General features: G+C 44.0%; 1 protein-coding gene across 1 annotated transcript in view; it reads right to left on the reverse strand.

Moving 5' to 3' along the window:
* The window catches only part of CDYL (chromodomain Y like), a 347,146-nt gene that overhangs the window by 267,573 nt on the left and 52,336 nt on the right, over positions 1-27,237 (reverse strand). Inside the window, exon 2 of the mRNA XM_069217515.1 lies at positions 3,292-3,955. Coding sequence (XP_069073616.1) covers positions 3,292-3,955 — 664 coding nt within the window. The remainder of the gene's footprint in view (positions 1-3,291; positions 3,956-27,237) is intronic.

The raw sequence follows: 27,237 nt of genomic DNA on the forward strand, positions 1-27,237 counted from the left end.
GGAGATGAGCTTCCAATGCTGGAAGAATTTGGGCAAAAGGATTGCTGATTAAAGTGGTACTGGGAAAACAGTTGCTTGCATCATGTCATTGTTTCGTAGAACAATCCAGTGGTTTTCCTCGAGGCAAAGCACGTCGGATGCAGAGGCTGTCTGGAGTAGGCAGGTGCTGCTATTGGCCTCTTTCACTGCTGTGTCGAATAAGGGGCATGAAATCCCTGCTGCACGTATGGCTGAATACCCAATTTGCTGAAATTGCCCTTTGGACACAAACTGGCTTCTACCTCTGCTTCGCGCACAGTGAATAAGGAGTCTCCATATTCGATTTTATGGAATGCAATGCTTTGGCATGTTTGCCAAATAGGTTCTCCCCATTAAATGGCATATTGAGGATTTTGGATTGAACCTCTGCAAGAAAAGGCATTGCTTTCAGCCATCCCTGGTAATGCAATACTGCCTCTCCTGCCATCTGTCAAAAGGCTGTGGATGAAATGTCCATGGCCACGCGAATAGTATCTCACAAGGGCTTCTCTCCTTTCATTAGGATGTCATGAGACTTTTTTCCTGTCCTCCGGAACATACTCCAAGAATGATGGCAAGACCACAACCGACTATATTTCTCTAGGATTGCCAGAGCATCGGAAGCCCTACTAAAAGTGGCCACCATGACAGAGAATCACTTGCTTATGTTGTCGAGCCTGCGGCCCTCCTTATAAGGGAGAGCTGCGCAAGGTGATGAGGGTTCTTTGGCCGCCACTGAGCTGTCTGCATGATGACAGAGCCTGGTCTTGGCTGAAGAATAAGGCACATAGGGGAAGAATCTGGAGCCTTGTACTTTTTTCCAGCTTGGGGAATAGACGCTAGGGTCTTCATTCATTTTAGCCATCCTGCCATACAAAATCTACAATTGGGATGGATCAAGTGGTGCGTTGGGCCACTACTTTAAAATCATATAGGAAGCATTCCATTTGCTTCGTTGGAAGCAGAAGGTCATAGTAGTTGCTCGTCTTTTACAATATGTGGGGGAAGCTACCAATATCTGCTGGCGGAGAATCTGCTGGGGGGCAGTAGGTGAGGCTGACAATGGGGCTACCTAATCATCCCTTTCAGGATGATCTCCTCAATCAAACAGCATTTCCCCCTCTTCCGGTTGCTGGTCACTGTCACTATCTGCAAAGGTATCTCTGACTGCAATACTTGGTAACACAGGTCTGTGTCTTTGCAATCTGGGGGAAGGACTCTTAGCAGTTGACGCAGCCACCTGAATATCCTGCCTGAGTGGCAACTGTTGTGCCGGTGCATTAGCATCTGAGAACCTTTCGTAGTTATCATTGATCATTATACGCAGATCAGTGAAAAAGATACAGGGATCACAACAGAAGCATCCCGCACCTAATGTTGCTCTTCCACGGGTTCCCCATAAGGGTAATGCTCCATTAATGGGTCATAGGCCTGAACTGATTGACTGGCCCAGTCAATGAAAAAAGTCACCCTCTAAACATGTAGGCGGTTCTTGCTTTGCCTCTTCATCCTCAGTCTCCTGGCACTTCACGTTGAGCTGAAGGGCTCTAAGCAAAGCCAAAATAGACCTTGATCCAGGGATTCCTGCATTTCCAACAGGCGTTCTGGTGGCAAAGAAGATATGTTGGATATGTACTGTGGCATAGATGGTTATCCCCTTAGTAAAAAATAGACAATGTTCCTTTTGCAACCGTCAACGGGGTCATTGAGGGTACCATCGACAGGGCCATTTATGGCACCGTTGATTGGGTGTTCGATTACGTAGCCCCGGATGGAATCCTCGATGCAAGAACCTCAAATAATGTGGCTGTTATTGGTGCCGTCACCAGTGATATACGAGTTGTCTGAGATGGTCTCGTAGACTACGATGATGCCGTCGTCACAATCTTCGGCAACAACGCAGAAATGGTGGTCATCTCATTGGTTGTCATCATCGACGATGTTGCCGTCGTCACAGGTCAAAGAGATGTGATACCCGAGAAATCTCAGTGGTTGTCAATAGGGTAATCTTCATCGACTGGTCCGTTGATGGGTAAGTTATCTTTAGCAATGGCTCCTTAAATGGAGTAGAAAGAACAGATGAAGTTGGGGCTTCAGGTTTTCATTGAGAAGGAGAAGGACCAGCCAGCTCCTTATCTCTTGACCTCTCAATAAGGGTCTCTTTGGAGTGAGTCTTGGCCTTTTTTGTGCGTGTGTCAGATGAGGGAGAAGTCTCTTCTTTTCTTTTCCTTGAGGAGGAATGACCCTTCTCCTCATACTCAAAGTCTGAATCAGAGTGTGAGTTGTTCTTTTCCAACCACAGGAGCAGCCTGGCCTCACAATCTTTTAGTGTCTTCGCAGAGAAAGTGTGGCAGTATTTGCACTCCTTTGGCTTGTGTTCAGGGTACAGACAATATAGGCATTCCTTGTGGGGATCTTCTGTGAAAAGTCTAGATTTCCCACAGGACCTACAAGGCCTGAAAGCCTTTTTTGGAACCCTCACAGATGCTGAAAGATAGTCAAGCATATTCCTGAACTGTGCCTCACATGGTTCCCATTGATTTGGTCAGAAATGGATAACTGTCAGGTCAAATGTTGAGCTGAGAAACACTGACTGAGCAGAGCTCAGGGAGACTCCCTAAGACATGAGTGGTAGGAAATCTGAGATATGGGAGCTCTGCAGGGGATGGGTGTTTCAGAGCCTCTACTTTGATTAATGTTTGGGTGATTTAAAACAATGTGAACTGGCTACCAAAGTCTATTGTTTTCTATGGGGTTTAATGTAAAATGCTTGAAGACTGCTTATATTACTGTCACCTTGGGACTCCCAAAATGACGATGGGGAAGATTTAAGCATGTGAATCTATGAAAGGTACAATACTCGAGATTTGAAATATTACAAATGGATTTATCAGTATTTTGATTTGTTGACTGCTTCGCATTAAAAGGAAACTTGCACAACCTTAAGGTTTCTTGTACAAACACATTTCAGCTAAGACGAGGACACTATATTCAATTAATTGGAACAACAAATAAACTACCCTAGATAAAAGTTGGTGATCACCTATTTAACACTGTCCAGTATACCAGTTTCCCAGGCATTAACATTTTGTGGCCTATGAGGGGAACGCCTGGAGGCACAGTGATCATGACTTTAAATACAATCTTAACCTTTTAAAACAAAATAAATACCAGCAACACATTTAAATTTAAATCCTTTTAAGTCCAGTACAATGTTGAAATAATAACACGATCAACAAAAACATGCATCTTCATACTGCAACGTACACTTACCTTTCCCATTCACAGTTAATGTTGATGCTTCTGACCCTGTCCGTGGCATTGGAAGCCGAGGCACTAATGAGTGGGCCCTAGGTCTGCTTCCCATACGAGCTCTTTCTGCCCCAGGGCCCAATAATGCTCCAACTGGTTTTTCTGCCGTCACCTCAGGAACCATGGAGTCCTGGTGCTGTTCCATATGGTCCAATTTATTCAAATCTTCATTCTGAAAGCTATCAACAGAAGTCCTGCTCTTCATAGGACTTTTGGGCACAAGTATTTTAATTCCTGATCGAGATAGGTCCATACTTTTCCTGCTGGAAAGTGCATGTGAAGGACTTCGACGGAACTTATGACTACTAGCAAACAGCTGATTAGGTTTGGATTCACTGTCTTTTCCAAACACTACTGATTTTGGAGAAGTCTTTGAAAAAGAGCTATTTGTTGACCTGGAAATTTGTTTTCTGGCATTGTTAGGGGAGATCCGGTTTGGTCTAGTGTATGTGCCATCTTTAGTTTTGTCATTGTGCCGTCTATTAAACTCATGAATGTATTCCTCACAATTCACAAGGTGCTGTTCTGGTTCCCATGTGTCATCGTCGCTGTCGTATCCTTTCCACCGCACCAGGTATTCAGTTTTTCCCTTTTTATTTTTTTTCTTGTCAACAATTCTCTCTACCTGTTACAGGGACAAAAGAGGCGTGTTCACATTTATGGAGCGACTCAATTTTACATACATTAACTATCAGATATATACTGGACATGTTCGTTAAAAAGGATAAAGTTATCTCTATGGTAACTAAATTATGTGGTCAATATGATAATTCCTATTCCAAACCTTTGGGTACTCTTCCACCTTGTATCAGAAACTGCCTCTCAAAGCTGGTAATACTGCAGCACCAGAACCGCATACAGGTGTGTATGCTAAACAGCCACAACCACTGCAAGGGTTTACCAGCATATCTGAACACCAACACCATCTTTTTCTGTCAAAGGAAGCCTAAAGATGTAACAGATTTGAACAGTGCCAAAGGCTGAGGGAGGCAGGCCGTTGTTAGGACTAAGACAGGTTAAGGACTAAGACTAACAGTCACTCTTCTCTGAAATCCTGGCTCTCTCTCATTTCTAATCTGTGGTATATTTCAGAGCTAGAGAAAAAAAGAAAGGAAGGTGAAAGGCTCCACAGGGCAGTTAATAACTTAAATAAACCAATTTCTTACGACTTATTGGCTCAACAGTGCCTTACTTTGGGATGAGACTTTGAGAGCTCATTACTTGAAGAAAGCAAAGGGGTGGGGCCACAAAGCTTTCATGTATATCCCCTCCACAGGAATGTTCCAACAGAAAATTGCTGTCTGTGAACGCCCACTGACATTCATAGGAATGTTCCATATAAGTAAAGGATTTATGGTACAGAAATTACCACAGATCGATAATGAAGCAGGATTTAAGTACTCTGTAGGTTGCAAACAAAAAATACTCAATTAAAATGTAACTTAAGCCACATTAAGTGCAGATCTATGTGATGAACTTGGGGTGAGACCTCAACTACCTTGAAGATTTTCCATGAAATCAGCTTCAATGGTTCAAAGAGCTTGTGCAACTGCATTCCACAAGGTAGCAGGCCTTCTCACCAGCAGGACAGTTGCAACATACCAGTTAGAGGATGTTTTGTGGTCTTGGAGATAAACAATGACTCACATGATCTCCTGAGGACTCCTATATTTGCTAAAGAGATCTTACAGAAATCCACTAGCATGATTAATACTCTGTGTCTCAAAAATGATAAGATGGCATACAGCAAACAAATTTGATAATTAATGGCTTTGGGTGAAGTCCAGCATTAAAATTTCCACTACTTGCTTTTGAGACTTAGTGGTGGATTTCCTTCTATAAGATTAAGGATCGACTAACTGGCCAAGGAGCAATGCTTAAGGAAGGTGATCATATTCTCTTTGATGGATAGCACAAATTCTGAGGAACGGGAAAGCTGTTGCAGACCTATGTCCAAAACAGACCACACAAATTATTTTTGAGGAGTTTTGTTTAGTGAATTTAATCAGAGCAAAAGAATGAATGCGGTCATGCTAACAATGGCCAGATTTGATGGAGCCAGTCACCTTTACCAACCAGTTGTCCAGGTATGGATAGCAAAAGACATTTTGGAACTGGAGACTGCTATAAGACCCTGAATATTTGTAAATACGCAAACAGCTGCATTGACGCCAAAGTGCCATCTTCTCTACTAATTGTGCTTATTCCAGATTGTGGCTTCATGTGATTTTGACAGACAAGCCCTTCACAGCACACACCCTGCTTGTCTACAAAGCAAGTATAATAAGAGATATGGAGATTCTTAAATTCTGGAATGAAGTGACTGCTTTAAATTGTACAAATCCAGTACATGGCAGCCGTCGACCTCCGTTTTCCTTACTAGAAAGTGGTGTGAGTAAATGCGTAGCTCCCTCTCAGAGGAAGGGAGTGACTCAAGGGCCATAAGGGGAAATGGGATATATCAGAATCCACTATGGCGACAACCTGTTCATAGTAGTGTACAGCCAAAAGGAGATCTCTCTGCCAAAGATGTTAGGAAAGATGGAAATTTTAAACAAAAGTGCTAAAGAGTTCCTGCCTAATGTTTTTACTGGGAATAAGACACAAAGGCACCTAGTGAAGGACACAATGATAGAAAGGTTGTGCCACATACTCCTTAATCCTTAAAAGCAGATTAATCATCTGAACTGATTAACACAGGAAGAAAAACTGAACAAGAAGGTCCCTCACCTTTATGGCTGGAGCTGGATGGGACTCATTGACTATACATCAAAGGTATGGTACCCACTGGCAAGGTGCTAGCTTTATTTCTCAGAGCAACTCTTCCACACCAAAATGAACACAAGTACGGAACGCTTCTCTTCTCAGTAGAATGTTCCTCACTGCACTAATAGTTGATGAAATACAGACCACAGCTGTGCTGAAACTGATTTGATACTCATCACCATAGTACTTTCCGGGGACAAACAGGTTTCAGTGAGTGTAACCTCGGTTCACCATTAGTGGCGCAAATGAAAATGTGCCTACAGAGAAATGTATGTAGATGTAATGTCTAACAATCAAACGAACTATTAAAAGGCAAGGGAATTAAGCCCACATCACAAAGTTATTTGCGGTATCACACAAGGCAGATGAATTTCGTAGAGGGAGTAAGACATCTCATGATGCAATGCAGTTTTAGAAGCCATTGAAGGTTTTCTTTACGAGAATCACTTAGCTCCTGAGAAGTGAACACTTCTTCTTGAAAACATTACCACTGAACAAGTTATTAGCTACAGGCGGACAGCTGGTCCTGTGAAAGCACCTTCCTCCTTTCTTATGGTCAGTAGCACAGATTGTGTTGAATGAGTGTTAGTAAGATTGACTTAGGAAAGAATGGTTAAGTCTGGCTTGGAAACATGCCTATTTAATGATCTTTGCTTTTGCACACAACTCTTCAGAAAAATTAAATCAAATGCCTTTTGCTTCATGGAGGTTCCGTTGCTTTGCACGCACACAAGGCAGTTCTTCACATACTTTGTTCTCATGTCACACAAGAAACGCTATATTGCACAGGAGGTTTATTAGCCAAGCAATACACACAGAAAGAAAATGCAACATGCCCATAAAGAAAACGCCTTGTACCACCTTACAAATGGCTTGAACGCTCAAATCTGTGACATAATCTGACTCAAAGAAAAGAGGAGAAAACAGCAAGACAGTAGAGGAAAGAGCAGAGAAGAAACTCTGCAATATGCAGTGGAAACGAACTGAGGAAAAAGGTGCCAGTAAACTGAGATTGACGAAACAAGGGAAACTGTTGCAAGCATTCATGGACAAAGGGACGTGGTCCATATTCATAAATAGGTATGCACAGGACCAGCTGCACTATGTTCTGCACTAAGGCCTATGAGAGGGTGTTTCCAGTTCTGTCCATAGGTAGCAGAGTAATAGAATAGAGTTCAGACATCAAGTAAGAGTACTACAATATATGCAGGGTGTACAAATGAGACACTGATTTTGGTTACTATACAAAGGACAGTGACGGACACTGATTTTGTTTAGCAACTGCAGTGATGACACCCTTTCAAACTTTTAAGATTTTGATGCATGCATTGTGAAGTAAAATGCGTTTAGAAACACTGATTTTGTCAAGATGTAGGGAAAGGTCTCAAACAGAAACAGAAGCACTATACATGCTACATACTGGGATATGATAGACCTACCGTAAATTAATTATTGGATATCATAACCTCATTTAAAATGCTCTCCTCTTGCAAAAGTTCCCACTATATGGTGGTTAGGTCATTATTCACTATCGAGCTAAAAAATAGTCAGTAACACTATTTTACAAGAAAAGAGAAGAACATTAGGAAGACAGCACATCTTTACTATAGTTTTAGGTGGGGCTAAAACCAATATCTCTTAAGATGCATTAAGTACTTTTATCATTAAGGAAAATTTGTGCAGTACGAGATCTTGGCATGTGGTTTAAAAAGAGTCTACCTTGGAGTAATTATTCCCCCCCCCTCTTAAATATGAATAAAACACCACTTAAGAAAGCGTTTCAATGTGATATTTCATTAGTGAGCTTATGCATCTTCTATTTCATACGCAAAGAATTTTATGTAGACCTTACCCTAACATGCTTGATAGAGAACTACATTAGTACACATCCTATAGAAATCATGTAATACAAACTAATAGGAGAGTAGACACAAGATCAAATGGATATAAAACCTTATCTGCAAATTACCATAAGGTTTTCAAATGGCATAAAAATAAATTATTACATGGCAAATCTAGTTATATTTGGTCAAATCAACATATTAAAAAAATCATGTTATGTACTTTACGACTTTCAGACTTGAACTAAGCCCTTTCTCTACTAGAACACACTAGTTGTACAAAAAAATAAAACTAACAATCATTTAGCTATTTTCCGGACACTGAAAGCCATACAAGTGGCTGCCATTCAATACTTGTCCTGATGCTTCAGGCAAGAGCTATAGGCACATTAAAGACCGTCTTCAGGGATACTAATAGTAGGTCAAAAAAGTACACGCTCATATAATACGAGTCCAAATTCCATGGTGGTTGTGCTGATAAGGCGATTATACAAATCTTGAACGAGCACCGTAAACACCACGGAATATGCGGCAAACAGTATTACTTAGGTTAGCTGAACTTGCAAAGATGGCATCAAAATAATGTTTTGATAGTAAACCAGTTCTCGAGTGGAACATCCTATTGAAGCTGTTTTTGCTCTTTGATGTGGAAGTGAAACACACTGGCTGTCTTTTTTATATCTAAGTAAATTGAAATAGGAAGTACTTTTATGCGGACTCCGTTCCTGCAGTTATCCTTGAGTCATTGGACTTAGAGTGCAAAGAAGAAACAATATCTTTTGGTTTTGTTGCCTTTCCATTCTGTATTGCATCTAGACATATTTCTGGGTTCTGGGCAACTGACCGAAGAAGGTGGGCAACATGTACAGTACATGCTGTACAGCTGTCTTAACTTGCTTAAAATGAACATCATGTCAGCTATTCGGACGTTTTTTAAAAAATTTATGAAAGCTGCAGCTAGCAATTTAAAATGTTTATTATAGCTTTTACATTGGTAGCCCTTTCATCATGGACACTATGACATTTGGGGCTGCACCCTACCGGCATAGAGCACTTTTGACCAGTATGGGTCAAATTCAAGAATTAGATTAAGGCTAGTGTCCTGGATGTGGACTGGCTATAACTTGTTTAAAAGGAGAACCATGCCAGCTAACCAGGCGTTTTTTAAACTCTATGAAAGCAGCAACTGGTAATTTTAAAGTGCTTATGATTGCTTTGATATTGGTTGCAGTTTATTTCTATAGGACACTTTGATTCCTGGGGCCGCACCCTACTAGCAAGGAGCACTTTTAATCATTGTAGGCTATAGTCAAAGAATTAGAATAAGGATAATGCCCAGGATGTGGACTGGCAATGAAAAGCCTTGTCTGCCCATGAAGTAAAGGTTGAAAGATGCCCCAGTTAGCTAACACCATTTCGTCCCCACAGGAATGATGGAATAGGAAGCACTTTTTAGCACAGAGCATTTTATAATAGGGAACGACCCGTGGTTTCCAAAACTAATGTTCTGCATGAGGCAAAGGTTAAAGTCTCACGTCAGATTATTGGGGATAGGGTGTTTGAGGTTCCAAAAGGGGACTACAAACCTGATACATTTTCCATTTTTTAAACACGGTTTTAATCATGTTTTATAATTATTGTATGTGTTGAGATGTAATGATTTTAATTATTCGAACATCAATAAACTTCATTCTTTCATACAGTACTAATTGAAGGTGATTGCACTGTGCGGTTGATAAGGCCTCAGATGTCTTCTCTGGTTGATATAAAAAGAGGTAATGGGACAATCGCACAACCTTTTCCCCATTCATATATTTATTTCAGACTAGAAAGTCTTCCTCCACAGTGGCTGGTCCTTCCTGGACCTCAATGGATAACTCCCTGCAAGGGCAAAGCATACAATGATCTATAGAGAAGTATTTTTGCCTAAGGTTTAAAGATAAATATTTTGGTTGATGATTGTTTTCTGGTGGGGCGAAGTGATTATCTTCGCCTCCATATAGGCAGAAGGTAGGAGGAAAGGGGATAGCAGTGAGAGAAGCTCTTAAGGTTCTGATCCAGGCATGCAGGAAGGACTTTATTCATCTGGGAGTTATGTCAGGGTCATGGGTGTGTCTTACGAGGCACAGAAGAGACACCAGTGGGGTAGAAGCCCCTGTGTCCACCTGCTCACCACCAAAGCAAAAGATCAAAAGAAATGCCGTTAGCATATTGAAGAGTGGGGGCATGTCGCCCAGCGCAGCATCATCACATTGTTAGAATCAGGGCCCTTGCCTCAGAGAGACATTAGTGAGGAAGTACTTGAATCTTGAGGATGAACTTGCTCTCCCAGCAGCAAGGGGAAGAGGCCGTTCAGCACTAGCTGTATGGGGAGAGTGAGCGTATTAAAGAAAACATGCCTGAGGGTGGAGACAGCACTGCCAAAAACACCCGTTGTGCAGGCAACAGAAAGACTGGCAGCGCATGAACGTGCAGCAGAAAAAATGATGGCTCCACTTGTTACAAACCAGCAGGTGATGCAGCAGTGCACACATGAAAGGGAGGTTAAGGTTACAGACCACAGGTACGGCCAAAGCTCACGACTGGGGCTAATCCTCCACAAAAGAGTATTTCAGGCACTAGGAGGTGCATTGGATCAACACAAGGTGGAAAAACTGAAGGCACAGTGGACAGGCCAAGAGTAGATATCACAGCGGAGAGGACTGTGCATGATGCAGGGTTTGAGCATGCTGAGGTTCTGTTTTTTTCCAGATGGGGCACAAGAATAGGAGCAGGATAGAGAGGGGGTAAGTCATACAGTTGCTGGCAGATGGGTTTCAATTCCTAGAGAGAATACAGTAGATCAGAGTCTGGGTGGTATGTTATCAGATGTTGACAGGTCCACAGCCCCGTCAAGTTGGGGTGACCTGATGGCCAACGTGGGAAGAATGCCGGATACAGAGTCCAGGAGAACTGTGCAGTCACCGGTCAAGTTCATTATGGTCTGTCAACACCTGACACATGAGAGGGAGGAGGCTGGTGTGACCATTCTAACGTTGCTGGAAGAATGTAGAAACAGCGAAGACGGACATATGTTGAAGACAGGCTGGTAAGTGTATGATAGTGGTGTGGGAGATGGTGAGAGGCCCGGTGGGAGTATGGATGCAGGTGTGTGGGATGTGGATGAAGAATTGGATTTGACTTATGAGGGGGCAAAGAAGAATTGGAGGAAGGTGAAATTCCTCATTGGCAGGAAGCAGGGGGTGAGAGGGTGATTAGAGACCAGGCAAAAAGGGGAAAAACGTCTATGAGAAGTTATGTTTTTCTGATGCCTAGTAGCAAAGCGCATGCATCATCCGAGACTGAGGAGAAGACTCATTGAGGTATGGGAGGAACACATAGACGACGGCCAGCTAGCATTCAACAGCATTTAAATGCACATGAGACAGGTTGGTGGGGGTTCTGTGGTTTTAGGGAAAGAGACAAATGTACATAAAGATGTAAGTATGAATTTCATAGACAAAGAGGTAAGTACAGAAAATATTGTGGAGTTCGCTGGCTCAGGAGACAGAAATAAGAGCAGGAAAGGTACTAGAGCTACCGGAAAGTCAAATCAGGAAGGGAACACAGCGAACAGTGCAGCTTAGGGGAGGACAGTAAGGACAGGGCAGACAGTTTCAAATAGTTACCTTATATGGAGTTGAGTTCACCATTTAAAAAAAAAAAAACAACTACAACAAAATATGTAAAGGTGAGTTTGTCAATGTATGTAAGCTCCTACACAGGGAGATACAAACCAAGGAAGGGTCAATAATAGAGGCCTGGGAACTGGCAAGAACACCTAGAGTACATAGACACTTGGACATCTGCATTTTTGATGTGTGCAAGTGTATACTGTAAGACATTCCCAGATAGGTCGGTATCGATTTTTAAATATATGGGGTACAGCTTCCCCATCATAGGATCAGAGTTTTAGCAGCTCTAGGGCCAGACCTGGAAGTGTGGATGATGTTACTGAGCGTGTTTAATGGAGTTACCATATGGTTGATGAAGAATTTTCAATGGCAGGTTGAAATCATTTTGGATGTGGCCAGCGCTGAAGAATTTGGCCTTTTTTGGGAAGGAAAGTGCTGTTCAAAGTGTTGACCAGACAACTGGAAGACTGCAAGTCAAAGCATTGCCTTTTTTTTCGTTTTTTCCCCCGCTGCTTTTTAGCTCTGGCTTTATAGGGGGGGGGGCGACCTGGAAAATAAGACAGTCATCTTTAATGTTGACAACAGCATAGTAGTGGCTTTAGTTAATGGTCAGCAAGACAAAGACAAGAAATTGTTGAAGTTGTTGCAGTGATGTATGCATGCGTGTCTAATGTTCAATACTGTATTTAGAGCCAAACGTGCTGTGGTGAACAATAACATTGCAGAAGCATTCTCTCATTCACATTGGCAGAGATTCCGTGGTGTGGTGCCCGGGGCACAACTGCAGAAGACAGAGGTACCACTAGAGATATGGGAACTGGGAGACTGAGGGCAATGGAATTAATGGAGAACGCCATTGCAAACAGTACCAAGACAGCTTATAGGGAAGCTTGAGAAGGGTTTCTATGCAGTGGTGCAGGTAGGAAAGGCTAGGGGGTGAGTGATATAGCAATCAGAAGACAGGATGCAGTAAGATTCATTACGAGTAATGTTGCTAGAGGCATTTCTGCCACCACAATTGCAGGAAAGCTGGCAGAGATCAGTTTCTAAGGCAAATTATTTTGGGGTTACACTCCTGATGCTGGGGAAATGGGGAGGAGGATTTTGCAAGGCTGGTCAAAAGAACACAAGAGAGTAGGTTGGAAAAGACAGCCAGCGACGATGCTTATATTATTTAAATTGGTAGGAGGCCTGCATGAGATATGCTGGCCACTTTTTCAAGTGATGTTGTTTCAGCTATGCATGTGTGTTTTTTTCCATGGCTTTTCGTGTTTCAGAGTTATTGGGTAAAGGTTTGGAAGGGGGTTTGAGAGTTGTGGATTTTGAACTTCAGTGGTTGTTTCTAAAAAAAAGATCAGAAGGGTAGAGGAGCAAGTGTGTGTCTAGTTGAAATGTGGCACAGGTGTAAAGTGATATGGGGTGCTCGATTGAGGTTTAACATGAAAACAGTAATAGCATATTAATCTCCCAACTGTTGGCTGTGATGAGAAAAGTGCTTTTGGTGATGGCCTATAGAAAGACCTGTGGATTTTGCTACCTGCTCTTTTCAGATTGGTGCTGCATCTGAGGCTGCCAGGCTGGGTTTTTCGATAGAAAAGGTTAGAAGGTTGGGGTTGCTTACATTGTATTAGGGATATTGAGGATTATTAAGGAAATAGCATTTATATTAACATTTTTCCTTTCTGATTACAATATGTGTAGAGGGACCATGGATGAAGGTAATCTGGATTTGGATTACTGGCCATTCGTTTGTTAAATGGGCAGTGAAACAGGCAGCTGCTCATCCTTTCTGGAAGAATTTGGATTTCAGTTCTGCAGTGATTCAGATTGAACAGTGGGCTATAGGGGGCACAAAACCCAACTCCAGTACTCCCCACCCTTGTACTGGCTATGTGAGACTGTGCCTCACTACCAAAGATAATTCTCTTACAGACGGATAGACAGGCTGTGACCAAGCCAATCGTTGGGCACCTGAAACGGAAACACACCAGACATGTAGCACATATGCACAACAAACCAACACAAAAACAATACATAGGGTATGCCAACCAGAGAGAACATGTATGGGACAAGGCAAAGACAAGTTACTTACCTGTACACAGTGGTTCTCCAGTATTGATAGCTTTCATAGATTCACATGATTAAATCTTCCCTGTCATCGATGTGAGAAACTTCGCGGTAATTGTAACTAGCAGTAAAACTCCATTACCTTACACCGTAATTACATATCCCAAAGGAGGACTGTGTAGCAATCTACATCATTTTGAGCAGAACCAATGTTCAACTAATCAGGAGGCTTCTGTTCCATTCCTCCTATCCAGTGGCACCACATGTCAGATTTCAAACTACAAGTGCATGAAGATACACCATCTGAATAAATAAGAGATCAATTAGTGAGTGACTGAAGGGGAGGCGGAAGGGATGCATGAGAATTTATGAAATATATCATTTCTGGAGAACCATAGCGTACGGCTATGTAACTTTTTCTCCAGTCTTCAATCTTTCATAGATTCACATGCTTGAGTGTGAATCGCTAGCAGTGGTCATCTGAAAAAACTTTTAATAATATATTTCCATGCGGAGGCGGGTAAGAAAAAAGAAATATATGTATATTATAAAAATTCTAAATACAATTGCAGCAAACAGTAACCATATATACATAACAGTCAAGCTCACCTTATTGAAACAAACTGCGAAGAACTGCTCAACCCACCTCTGCGTCCTTGTTGGATGTCATGTTAATGTACATGCTCAAAAGGCCTTCTCATCAGTTGTGCTAAAACTGTATCCAGCTGCCAAGTAATTGGAGGTTCCCTCACTGGTGGATAAGCTTGATATAACTCTTTAAGGAATTATTTTATTAGACTGCTTGACCACAGTGGCTTTCGGTTCTTAGACCATGTGAATCTAAAAAATGCAGCCAGATATACCTCAATCAAGCTATGAGATGGCCAGACTGAGCCAAGCACAGTAGGTACAGCAACCCTTGTGGAGGTACTGAAGAGAAAGGGTGAGACGCATTTGAAGAACACCAATAACAAAATCTTAGCCATTTTGCGTTATATGATTTAGTTGTGGACTCTGCTCTGGCGTTCGCCACAATGTCTCTGCATAAATGAGAAATATTCAGTTAGTAAAATTCATTGTATTCAGTATCCATGTGGTTTAGGTGAGAGATTCTGGTTTCAGATGCATAACCTGACAGACCAGTCCCAGAAACAACTGAGTGGAATGGGAGTCTGTTCTGACATCAGAAGAAGCTCCATGAACAAGAACTGTCTTGGCCACACTGGAGCTATCAGAATAATCTGGCATGGTTCGCTTTTTATCTTGTTCAGCATTCTTGGGATTTGGGTGCATTGGCTGAGAGGCATACGCAAATATACCCAACATTGACATTTGGAGGGCATTCCCCCATGACCCCTTATGTAGGAATCTGCTTGCATAATATTGACATTTCTTGCTCATTGGAGTAGCAAACAGATCTAGAGGCAGTGTTCCCCATTTGCTGAATATCTTGTTGAGTTCAATTTTCTACAACTCCCACTTTGGCAATCTTTCAGAGACCGGCTCAAATTTGTCTGCCCACTGGTTTTCCTTGCCTTGCACATGCTCCTACTTCATGGAGACCTTGTGATGGAGAAACCATTTCCATATGTCCTGTGCCTCTATGAACAGCAGACATGTTCTTGTTCCATCTTGCTTACTTCAATAGAACATTGTGGTTGTGTTGTCTGTTCGACTCAAGACCTCTGATCTCTTGACTCTTGACAGAAAAGCTTGGCGCCCTAAAGCTACTGCTTTCAGTTCTAGGACAATTATGTGTTTCTTCTTTTCCTCATCTGACCATTTTCCGCTCACTTCCAACTCCTGGAGATGTGCTTGCCACCTTCTATGGAAGCATCTGTTGTCACAACATAACTTTGCGATTTGACTAGAAATGCAGACTCCACTGCAATGTTGACTTCCCTCGTCCACCACTGCATACTGCTCACCATTTCTACAGTTATGCGGAAGATATTGTTGAATGAGCCTATATCCTGTGTCCACTGTTTGTCCAGCTGTTCCTGCAGTGGACCCATGTATAAACAGCATGTTGGGATGAGAAGAATGCACGGAGATACAATTCTTAGAAATTATTTGAATTGCCTGACTGAAGTGGACAGTTTTCTTGATAGGGGAGACGCTAATGTTATTATCTTTGCAGTTCTTTCTTTTGTCTGATACACCTTGCAAATTTTCATACCCAGAATTGGGTCACAGAAATACAATTGTTGTGCCTGAAATGACACACAATTTCTCCTTGTTTATTTGGAGGCCCAGATCTACGAAAAAATTTGAATGCATGTCCTGGCAGAACTCGTTGCAGACCTGCGTGAATTTGCTTTTATTAACCAAACGCCCTTCGTACAGAAATACCTGACGGCTGTTTAGTCTCAGGTAAGCTGCTACCGGTGCCATGCATTTGGTGAACAGTCTTAGCTCAGACTTTAATCCAAAGGTAGGGCCCTGAATTGGTAGTGACATCCAGCCACCTTGAATCTAAGATACCGTCTGTGCTTTACATTTATGGGAATCTGAAAACAGGTGTCCAGAAGAACCAACGATGTCACGTGGTCTCCTAGGTTTAACAACTGAATGATATCTTGTTGAACAATCATTCTGAATTGAGATAATTGTTGAGTAGTCTCAGATCCAACACCTGTCTCTATTTTTCTATGCTTCTTTTTCAGCAGAAAGAAATTGGAGCAGAGACCTGTGTTTCTGCAATCTTGTGGGACTACTTCTATGTCTCTTCAATAATAGAGACTGTATTTCCTCTCTTAACAGATGAAGATATCGGTATGACCTCCTTAGAGGCAGATGACATGGAGGTTTTTTAATAAATTCTAGGGTATGTCTATATATTATGATGTCCAAGACCCAGTTGTTGGAAATCAATAGACTTCCAATTTTTGTAACAGTTGTTGAGAGTGTCTCTGAAATTCAAGGGAGACAAACCCAGAGAGGGCGACCGGTGTCACTGTCACCTAGAGAGCTCTTGTCCTTTTCCTGTAGCTGCAGCTGTTCCCTTACCTGGCTGCCTCGAGAAAGTTGTCTGTGAAGGTCTAAATTGTTGAGTACTGCTGTCGATAACTCTGCGGTAGGGGATGATACGGTTGGTATCTATAAGGCTGGTATGCCCCTCTAAAGGAATACTAACAACCTTACTGTCTGCGTTAGCTCTGATTGATTGTAAAGTGTCAAGATGCTTTCCAAATAGAGCTTCTCCATTCTAAAGCATGGCTAATATTTTTTTTTATTGCACTTAAGGTCTGAATGAAGTTGCTTGAGCCAACCCTGCCTTCTCAATACCGCTGCTCCAGCCACTTGTCTGAAACCGGTGAGGCCTACATCTATAGCTGTATTGATGATTTCTGAGGATGTCCTTTCCCCTTTGAAGATAGGTGTAGCCTCCTGTCTTTTATCCTCTGTTAGAGACTGTAGGACTTGAGTTAGGTCTTACCACATCTCACGGTCATACATATCCAGTACGGCAAGGGTACTGGACGCCCTTATGATGATCACGGTCATGGCAGAGAAACTTTTTCCTACTCTACGAACCTCCTTATTCAGAGGAGCTGAGAAAGGTATTGTTGGGTTTTTCAATCTTCTTTGTGCTGCCTGCATAACGACTAGGTCTGAGGTGTGGTACTACTGGACAGGAGGAATGGGACAGAAGTCTCCTTCTGACTGACTGAACTTTGGTTGTGCTCAAAATGATGAGGACTGCTACACAATCCTATGGGACATGTACTTACGGTCTATGGTAATGGAGTTTTACTGCTAGTTATAATTAATGTGGGACTCCCAGCTCGACGACGAAAAGATTCAGGCATGTGAATTTATGAAACATTCAATACTGGAGAAACATAATTTAACGTCTTGATCTGTCAGAAGGCAATGGGTGGCTCTATAGTGCAGTAATATTGGTACAGGTCAAACACAGGGTCCACATGTTTGGAACACCTAGATAAGTACACATCCTTTCCCAGTACATGTAGGGTGAGCACCTCACTCCAGGTCAGTAGGTGTACACTGTCTCCAGTCATGAACCTTTCGCCTACAAATTACTCATTTCTGGTGTGTTAGTCTAATCAGTTCAACTGAAATAAAACAAGACTACAACACTCAGAATGCATGAAGCGATCATACAAATTCCAGGACTAGGAACATGGTCTGTAATGGCCTGAAGTGAGATGGGCACCTTATTTGTGAGTTTCCAGATAAGTAACAAAACATACAACTGCATAAAGTCAGGTATACAGCGCCGCTAGTCTTGGTCATATACGTTAGGTATATTTGGTGCATACATGACAACAGATGAAGCATCTGAGTTGTGTGAAGGGTAACCAGACGTACATAGAGATTGTGTGTAGATATTAATTAGTGCCATTGTGATAGACATGGCTGTCACTAGGGGAGCTGGCGCCGGGGTATGGGTGGGGGGCTGAGGGGCTCAGTTTACAGGAGCATTACAGGAGGGTCAGGGTGAGAGCCTGGAAGTCCTGTGACTAGCAAAAAAATACAAAGGCTGCCATATGTTTTTGGGTTGGGAGGTGGGGGGGTTTTAATGTAGCATACACTTCACTTGTTGTGTAACAATAAGCCAGGCTGTTGAGACATCATTTCACAATTGGGGGGTGGGTGCCGAGCACACTAGTTGAGATCCATTTCACACCTTGCCAGCAGGAGCGCAATGGCCCTGAGCTGGTGCACCGGTTTAGGGATATCCTGTATTTAACCCAAAAGGGCTGTGAGTGGGTTAGGAGTCAAAGGTAGTTCTATCATCTGAGCCAGCATGGCATATATTGACTGCCAATAGGTTGCCCTGCCAGACACATCCAGGCAAGATAAGCAAAGTTTGCATTGGGATTAAAGCATCGTGGACAAGCAGGGGATCTCATGGTGTCTAGGCGTAGAAGGAAACTGGGTTAAACATATATCCTACAAAGGAATTTAAAGTGTATAACCTTATGGCGGTAGTTAAGAGAGACCAGGCAGATCTGTGCGCAGCAGGCAGACCATATCTTATCGTTGAGTGTGTGATCCAAGTCAAATTCCCAAGCGTGTCAGAGTTTAGTGTCACAGGGGGATGGGGGAAGTAGGGTGAGACATGTATGGAAGACATTAGATACAAGTCGCCATCCTCTATCAGCAATGATGATTGTGGTCAATGGAAGGAACTCAGGAGGAACAAATAGGTATGTTGGGGTCAAGGTGTGTGCTGCGCTTAGGAGGCGGCGCAGAATTCAGCTATCCATCTTGGTGTGTGCTAGAAAGCACACAATGTCCGTTATATCCACTATGTGACCTGCCGGGAACACATTAGTAAAGGTGTGGAGATTGTGTTTTTTAAGGGTGCAGCGCACTATCTCATTGGCGATGGGCTGCCAAGGGTTGGAAGAGAGAGGCAATAGCGAGGAGTGTAAGACAGGGTCCTTAAGTAACCGGAGCAACCTTTTCCAGGCCCAGCTGGTGGTGGAAAGTGGTTGGATATCCGCAGAATTCAGTAGGTGTCCAACCAGGAAGAGGGATTCAAGTCGGGTTGGAAACGCTAAGTCAGTTTCAGGTCTCATGTACAGAATTCGTGCATCAGGATGGAACCAATGATAGGATTAGTGGCACTGGGTGACTAGATAATAAATTTGCACCAGTACATTCCAATCCACCATCGGGTGCCGTCCCGCTCATATCAGTTTCAAGAGGGGACTGTACAGTGTGGCAAAAAATAAAAACTTATTGGTGAGCCGAATGGTAATATTTAGTAACAAGTATAAAAATTGTGGGAGTATGACCATTTTTATGACAGAAATACACCCAGCCATCAAAAGAGGAAGCCGAAGCCAGTGGACAATTTGAGATGTCAATTTGTCAATGGTAGAACCATAATTAAGTCTTATCACCCGTTTCTTGTCTCTGTGCAACATAACACTAAGATATCTCACCGGGCCAGTACACCAAGACAATGGAAACTCACATTGGAATTGTACAGTGGCATCAGTGTGCAGAAATAATACTGATTTGAACCAGTTAATGCATAGGCCCGAAAGGGATCCAAATTGCGTGACCTCGTGCAGCAGTGGTGGGAGATTGTCGGCGGAGTATCTGACGAAAAGCAAAACATTGTCAGCATACAGTGAAGAAGTGGGCCACTGCGAAACTGAATATCCCGGTGTCTATGCTTTTCCTGGAGACAGCGGACTAAAGGTCCATTGCAATTAAGAAATGTAGCCGAGAGGGTGGGCAACCATGCCTGGTGCCCTTTTTGATGGAAATGGGCCCAGTTAGTGTGCCGTTAACGCAGATTCAGGCTATGTGGTTTGTGAATATAACAATTTAATCATGGAGGTGAAGTAAGATGGTATGCCTAATTTGGCCAGAGTGGCATGCAGAAAGGGCCATTCCAAAGAATCAAACGCGTTCTCAGCATCTAATAACACAGCTGCAGCGGGAGTGTCAGCTGAGACAGGGTATAGGGCAGAGAAGGCAGTTTGCAGGCTCAAAGAGGTTGAGCGATGTGGTAGAAAGGCAGGCTGTACCACAGGAATATTTAGTCTACGATTAGAGAGAGACAATTGGGGAGAATTTTTGCAAGAATTTTACTATCCAAATTTGAGAGCGAGAGGAGTTGATATGAGCTGCTGATGCCGGGCTTATGGAATAGGATAATAACTACTTCACGTACCGGTGGGGGTAGCGCACCTACATGTAGGGCCTCAAGGTATATGGCCAGAAGATGGGGTGCAAGGAGATGTTTAAATTGTTTATAAAAAATGCGGTAAAACCATTGAGGCCAGGGTCCTTAGTGCGTCTAGAGAGTCAATGGCTTGTGTAACTTCATCGCAGGTGACAGGCTCAGCTTGGAATAGTTGGCAGACCTAGGTCATCCATACCATAGCCACCTCCTCAAGGAATGAGACCAAGGAGGAGGTATCAGCGGAGAATCTTGTGGTGTATAAGTGAGTGTGCTATTGTATAACATTAGCTAGAATGTCCTCACAGTCCATAACATGAGCGCCTTCCGGCGATAGTAACTCAGGGATACTCGGGGAGCCCCCGCGAGGTTGCAGGAGTGTGGCTAGTGTGCACCCAGTTCACCTGCCCTCGCCGTTAAGGTGGGCGTTTGAATATTTCACTAGAAAGAGGGATTCACATGCCGTGAGTTCGTGAAATTCTACCAGAAGGGAGATGCGCCGGGTGGAAAGTGATGCCTCATGGGATGATGTGGCCTGGTTGTCTAATGAGATCAATTGCGCCTCGACTCGCTTCAGGTTGGAGTGGAGGTCACGTTAACACACCCAATCTCTTAGAGATGCATATACCACAAATTTACGCTTTCGATGCTTCACACAAGGTAGTCTGAGTGGGAACGGAGTTAGTGTTAAGGGCAAAATAGTCAATTATCCCTGGTCAGAGAGGAAGAGGTCATCCAGTACGGTCATGGTGGGAAACCACCACAGATGTTCGATGCCACTGGCATACGGTAAACAGAGTGAGAGGGACACAGGTGCATGGTCCGAGAGCGTACGCGCCAGGTGGACCACATCTTGCAGCCAAGGGGTGAGCACAGAGGATAAAAACCAATAGTCAAGCCGGGCCCACGTGTTGTATGGTGTTGAATTATGGGTGTAGGCAGGGGTAGTGGAATAACACAGGCACCAAGGGTCTCAAAAGCAGAAAAGTGTGGCAGATGTCATGAACTATCTACACCAATTTGGGTTTGTTCGCGAGGGCTGCATCCGTTGGAGTCCAAGTGATGATCCATGAGATTACCCCCCCAGATAATGTAATCATAATCCAGGTGGTCAAACTGGTCCATGAGGGGCCTAATAAAATCGGGGGTATCCACAGTGGGGGAATAGATATTAGCCAAGAGGATCTGGAGGCCCGGCAAGATCCCAGATAGCAGGACATAGCGGACGCAATTATCTATGGGGGACCGACAGCAGATGGAAAGGAAAACTTTGACGTAGTAGGAAGCTGAATACCCTAGAGTAGGAGCTGCAACAGGATAAGTATCGCTGGGGCCCCAAGTGGATGCGAAAAGGTAGTGGTTCGGAGTTATAGAATGGGCACTACGCACCAATAAAAATAATACAGTTGACAGCAGAGAAATATTAACTAGAAGCTTGTAAATACTAAAACCCCAGTCCACCACCCAAACTGGGCAAAACGCAGCCCAGCAGTTCCCATTTCCCATCAAACAATTCCACAACATAACATCAGAACAAAACACATGATAATGTGTACACCACTGGGAAGCGGCAATGCCGCAGCATGACGGGCCCAATTGTCGGAGTATATAAGGGTGCATAACTGGACCAACATAAGCAAATGCGTGTGGGATCACCAACAGAGGAGAATACAGAGTGCCTCATAGTCTGATGGAAACATTTCTGTACTGGAGGAGCGCCCAGGGTCCTTCGAAAGAGGGTACGGGGAGGATCTACGTGGCGAAAAAGTGGGTTTAACATATCGTTTGCAGAAGGTTAGAGCATCTGCCGGCATGTTGAAGAAGCAGGTTTTTCCATGGTCATCAACCCGCATAATGGAGCCCTAGCCCCTGCAGTGTCACCCTGGCCTCAGTGAATTTGTGGTGGGCCTCCAGCACAGCCAAGGTGAAGCCTAGGTAGATTGAGATGTTAGCACCCTACACCAGGAGGAGCACAGTATCCTGATCACGGTAATTCAGCAGTCTGGCCAGGATCGTTCTCGTCTCAGTTCCTGGTGGCGGTAGGAGTGGGGGCCCAGGGACTGGTGTGCCAGCTCAACCACAAGTGTTGAAGTGAAGGACTGGTGGTCGAAGAGGTCTGTGAATAGGGGTTCCACGAAGATGTCTCGCCATTCCGTGTCTGTGGATTCCACCACCCCACATTATGCGGAAGTTGTTATTCTTGATAGCCACTGTTTTGAGGAGTTTTTCAAGCTTCTCTATTTGTTTAACCGCTGATGAGGAACCATCCTCAACACTATATATGTGTTCCTCTGCTGCCTGGTCTTAAGTTGCTCCGGTTGTTCCCCCATATGGTCAAGACGACCAACTAGGGTGTCAAATCTGCAATGGCGCGAAACCCCACATGCAACTCTGCCATGATGGTATCTGTTCCAGTGAGTGAGGCACACTCTGTGGCAGCAGCCATTCCCAGCTCCATCCTGGGAAGCACAGGCATCGTCTGTGGTTTAGTGGTTGTAAGGAGAAGCTTGCATTGACGATTGTCCCCATGGAGCATGGTGGTAAAAGAGTGAGGTAGGAAGCATCCCCCGGCGAAGGAGAGAGGCCAAAGGGCCGGCGGTGTGGCTTGGCAGCACAAGAAACAAGGAGATAGGCCTGAACCACAATTGAGGGCCAAATGCAGTTGGCTAAATGGGGACCAGTCAGTAAGAACCAAAGCAGTTGGTTACAGTGCCGGGACGAAACGTCCAAATAAAGAGGCATGGCTACCTAGGCATTTGGGGGCTGAAGTGTGGGCAGCATAAGGCGGGCGCGGCCACCGCAGCCACCTCCCAGCAGGCCCACACAAAGATAGATCAACTAGCCCACGTGCGCAGATATCTAGCTAGGCACGTATGCAGGGCGGGGAGAAACCACAAGACACACCCTCCTCCAGGAGCATGAAGGTAAGCGCCACAGGAGTTGTGCACCCCAGGAGGCAGCAGGTCAAAGGGTGGAGGCAGAGGGTGTCCAGAGAATTGGGTCACACGCAGCGGTGGCCTAGCAGCCTCAGGCTCACCCGCGGCCCCTGTTGCAGTGGGACCTCCAAGGGAGCTGTTCGCTGTGCCGGAGCAAGCCCAGAGCCTGACACAGTGACCCTCAGGCAGACCCAGTGCAGTATCGGGCGAAAGATTGGGCCCACTCCACCACAGCTTCAAGGTCAAACGGCCATCTTCGCTGCCGGCTCAGCCACGCCCCTGAGATGGGCACCTTACATTTTCAAGCTCAATAATGATGATAGCTGGGGAATTTGCAGAAAGGTATACTCTTCCTGAGGTAGATGTGCAGTAGGTTACTAAATTTGGGGACACTAGCAGTGGACTGGTATAAGGCAGCGAGGGGGTTTAAGAAAAGAGAGCAGCATAGCTGAAAAGTCTTGCCAAGGAAGTGCAGCCAAGGTGGGGAGGGGAGGCAGGTATCGTGCAGATGGCAGACCAGGCAGGCCCCAATGAAAACGTAATAATGGTTCAAAGCACTGGCAATAGGAGCTGACAAGCTCAAGATGCAATAGACACCTAATAGTGTAGCTGTAAAAGCAAAGGGTCTACTGCAGGCATGCCACTCTAAGAATGAAAAGGATGATCACCAGATGCTTCTGAGACATAATCTTAACAATACTGGGGTGCAGAAATGTTTCTCTAGTACAGTTAACCGGGTCACCAGACCCTGTCAGTCAGTCTTGCCATTCGTAAGAATCAAGGGCTAGATGTATCAAGAATCCATTTTGCGATTCTCTAATAGCGATTTTTAAGAAATCACTATTTCAGAGTCGCAAAATGGTATGTACCATATTTGCGATTCGGTAATAGCAAGTTCTTAAAAATTTCAAATGCTATTACCGAATCGCAAATAGCGGCACTGCCCCCATTCGCACCTATGGGCCTGTTGGCCCATATTTGCGATTTTTTTGCATTTCCCAAACAGCGAATTCCTAACTGGAATTCACAATTTGGGAAATGCAAACCCCAGGGTACTGGGGGCCTAAGGCCCCCTCTGCTGCACCCCAAAAACATTTTTTGGGACATGTAAGGCGCACACATGCCAAAAGGCTTCTGGAAAGTAGTCTGGATCCTCCTTCATCCACACCATCATTTGTCTCCTCTTAGAATGGAGGAAAGCAAACATGAGTAACTCCCTTAGGTGTTTTCAAACCTTCTCGAGACAAGATCCAAAGCAGCACCGTCTCATTAATTTAGAAACGTAATAAATTCTGACAGAAAAATATTTTTCAAGTGTTTGCTTGAGAGACAGAGACATTTTACAGAAAGGCATGCAAGATCAATGGCCACAGAATGCAATCTTGGGAATAGAAATGTTAGAAAAATACAAAAGCACTATCCCTCATTATTATGAAAATGGTGAGCGGGCCCAAGACACTGTCATGCAGACACAGTCCCTGCAGACCCTCCCCCCAAATCACTGGTAAGCTACAGCTTTTAACTGAAGACTATATATGGGATGGTAAAGAGACACTCACGGCAAAGGAACAAGCATATGGTGCAGTGGCGGAGTGTGGTTTGGACATTCCCCACTTGGTGCGGTACTATCAGGCAGAGCGGCTCAGATATTTAGTAAAATGGTCTAGGTCTTGCACTGAGAAGCACTGGTGCTTTATAAACTAAGTGGTAGCTGGGATACACATCTTGAAACTGCTGTGGTTTCCCAGGCCACACTGATCACCTAGGGTTTATATCTCTGTGATAGTTAGGGTGACTGTAGGATCCTGGGACAAGTTGCAATTAGGCCTTCCATCCGCATATCACAGTAGACACCTATTACAGGAAACCCCGACATCCCTCCAGCTCTACAAGAGACCGCATTCTGTGCGGCAAAAGGCCAAATGTAAAAGGGTTGGGACTTATTCGATCATGATGGCCTTACAGACTTTGCACAGGTCCAATCTATCTATGGCATTGATTCCAGTGCCCATTGGCAATATGCTGCAATTTGCACTGGGTGACACAGCAACAGGTGCCCGCATGCCAGCTGACCCCTCACACCTCTTGAGAAATGGCTCTCCACCGCTGCATGGACAAAGGCCTTCTTTCTGATATCTATCCCCTCCTTAACAACCCGATGACCAACACTAAATCCCCAACACAGAGGCGAAGGGAACTGTAGTGTGATTGCCCCTTTACTCCTAAAGAGTGGTCTGGGATTCTTCACCGAGCACGCACGTCTGCTTGTAGAGCCTCTGGAAAGGAAACTTGACTTAAAATTATGCATTACTGTTATTACACCCCAGCTAGAACTGCTAAATGGAAGCAGGGCAGGGATGATGGAGGCAATGCAGATATGTAGGCACACTGACACATATTCTCTGGCATTGCCTAAAACTACAAAATTACTGGACGGTTGGTCTGGCAGACAATGAGATGTATGAAACTGACTTGCCCAGGTTCCCCAGCTACATTTTGTTGGGCCTCCCCAATGCACTGACGTATCACCTGTGAACAGTGTGGGAGTGGGGCTATCACCCTTGCCCTCTGTGCAGCTAAGCAAGTCATACTGTCCAAGTAGGGGTACAAATATGATGGAGATGGGACTTGACTGCCAGCATAAACTATGGAAACTCCTTGGCATGGAGAAGTCGACGGCGATACTAGACCGCAAATAGCCGCAATTTGATAAAACTTGGGGACCCTGTATAGCGTTTCTACCTCAAGAATTTAGGGAACTCTCCTGCCCATCCTTCTTGCGGGTACTCTGTCTCACAAACAGACCATGACACTGAGTGAGATGTGGAAGTAGCAATTTAACCTGTATTGTCTTCCCCCTGGGTTAAACTCATTGCATTTCCTGATAACAGGGGTTGTGGAGCATATCCTCCTTCCCTTTCCATTCCTACTACCTTCCCTCCTCCCTTATTATGTCAGGCCACCCTCACAGCCTATTACCTTCCCCAGTTTACCTCCATGTTGCCTCTTTTACACCTCCCTGGCCAATGGATATAAGTGAGGATACTGGTATGTATTGTTTGTTTCTTGAAACACATTTAAAACAGATTTAAACCTATGAATAGTGGGCCAGCTGCCCAGACAGTGAAACTGTGTCCAACGTTTGAGGAAAATATTTATTTCGTGAATGATGAACTTCCAGAAGCGTTCCTTAAAATAATCATGAGGGAAGGAGGGGGTGAAGGGTAATAGCAAAATCTTCAGCAGTTGATATATAAATTGGGACAGCGTGATATTCCTAACCGTAAGCACTTCGATGCATAAACGTGGCACTTCATGGGGACTCAGTGAAGATAATTTTTGCAAAATCTGTAGTTATGCTTTAGACAGGTTAGTTTTGGATATCTGTACACTTTATTTCAGTATCTTCAGGATTTTATTATCCAGGCTATAGTTTTATGCTATGTACTACTTCCTGTTAGCACAATACAATGAGATTCTGCTGGATCTGTGGTGGTCACAGTTTTGACTCTTCTACGCAGTGGAGGGCAGCTCCTGAAAGTGAATTTCTTCTTTTGTTTTTTTATGTTGTCCTTTTGCTGATGTAAATCAATAAAAAAACATTCAAATCAATTTAGTACACGACTTCCAGTACTTGAGTCGACAGGCCATTAAGTGTAGGCAATAGCCAGGTACCTCAGCTACCGAGAACAGCTATCAGATTAGGTGGAATGCACACTAGGTAGCTCTGCTGGAGTGCAGTACATACTGTGTAGTTATTTACCTGTCATTGAATATTATTTCAAGAGCATTCAGAGAAACGCTGGGGCACATCATATATCACTATTTCAGTGAAAAAAAGGGTACAGTTTCCAACACACTACTGGAACGGGATGCCTTTAGTGCGGTGGTGAGGGTCAAAGGATCAGGACAGGGGTGGGCATCAAGGAAACAACAGGAAGGGAACAGAATGC

This window comes from Pleurodeles waltl, chromosome 2_1, assembly GCF_031143425.1.
Source record: "Pleurodeles waltl isolate 20211129_DDA chromosome 2_1, aPleWal1.hap1.20221129, whole genome shotgun sequence".
Classification (NCBI taxonomy): Eukaryota; Metazoa; Chordata; class Amphibia; order Caudata; family Salamandridae; genus Pleurodeles; species Pleurodeles waltl.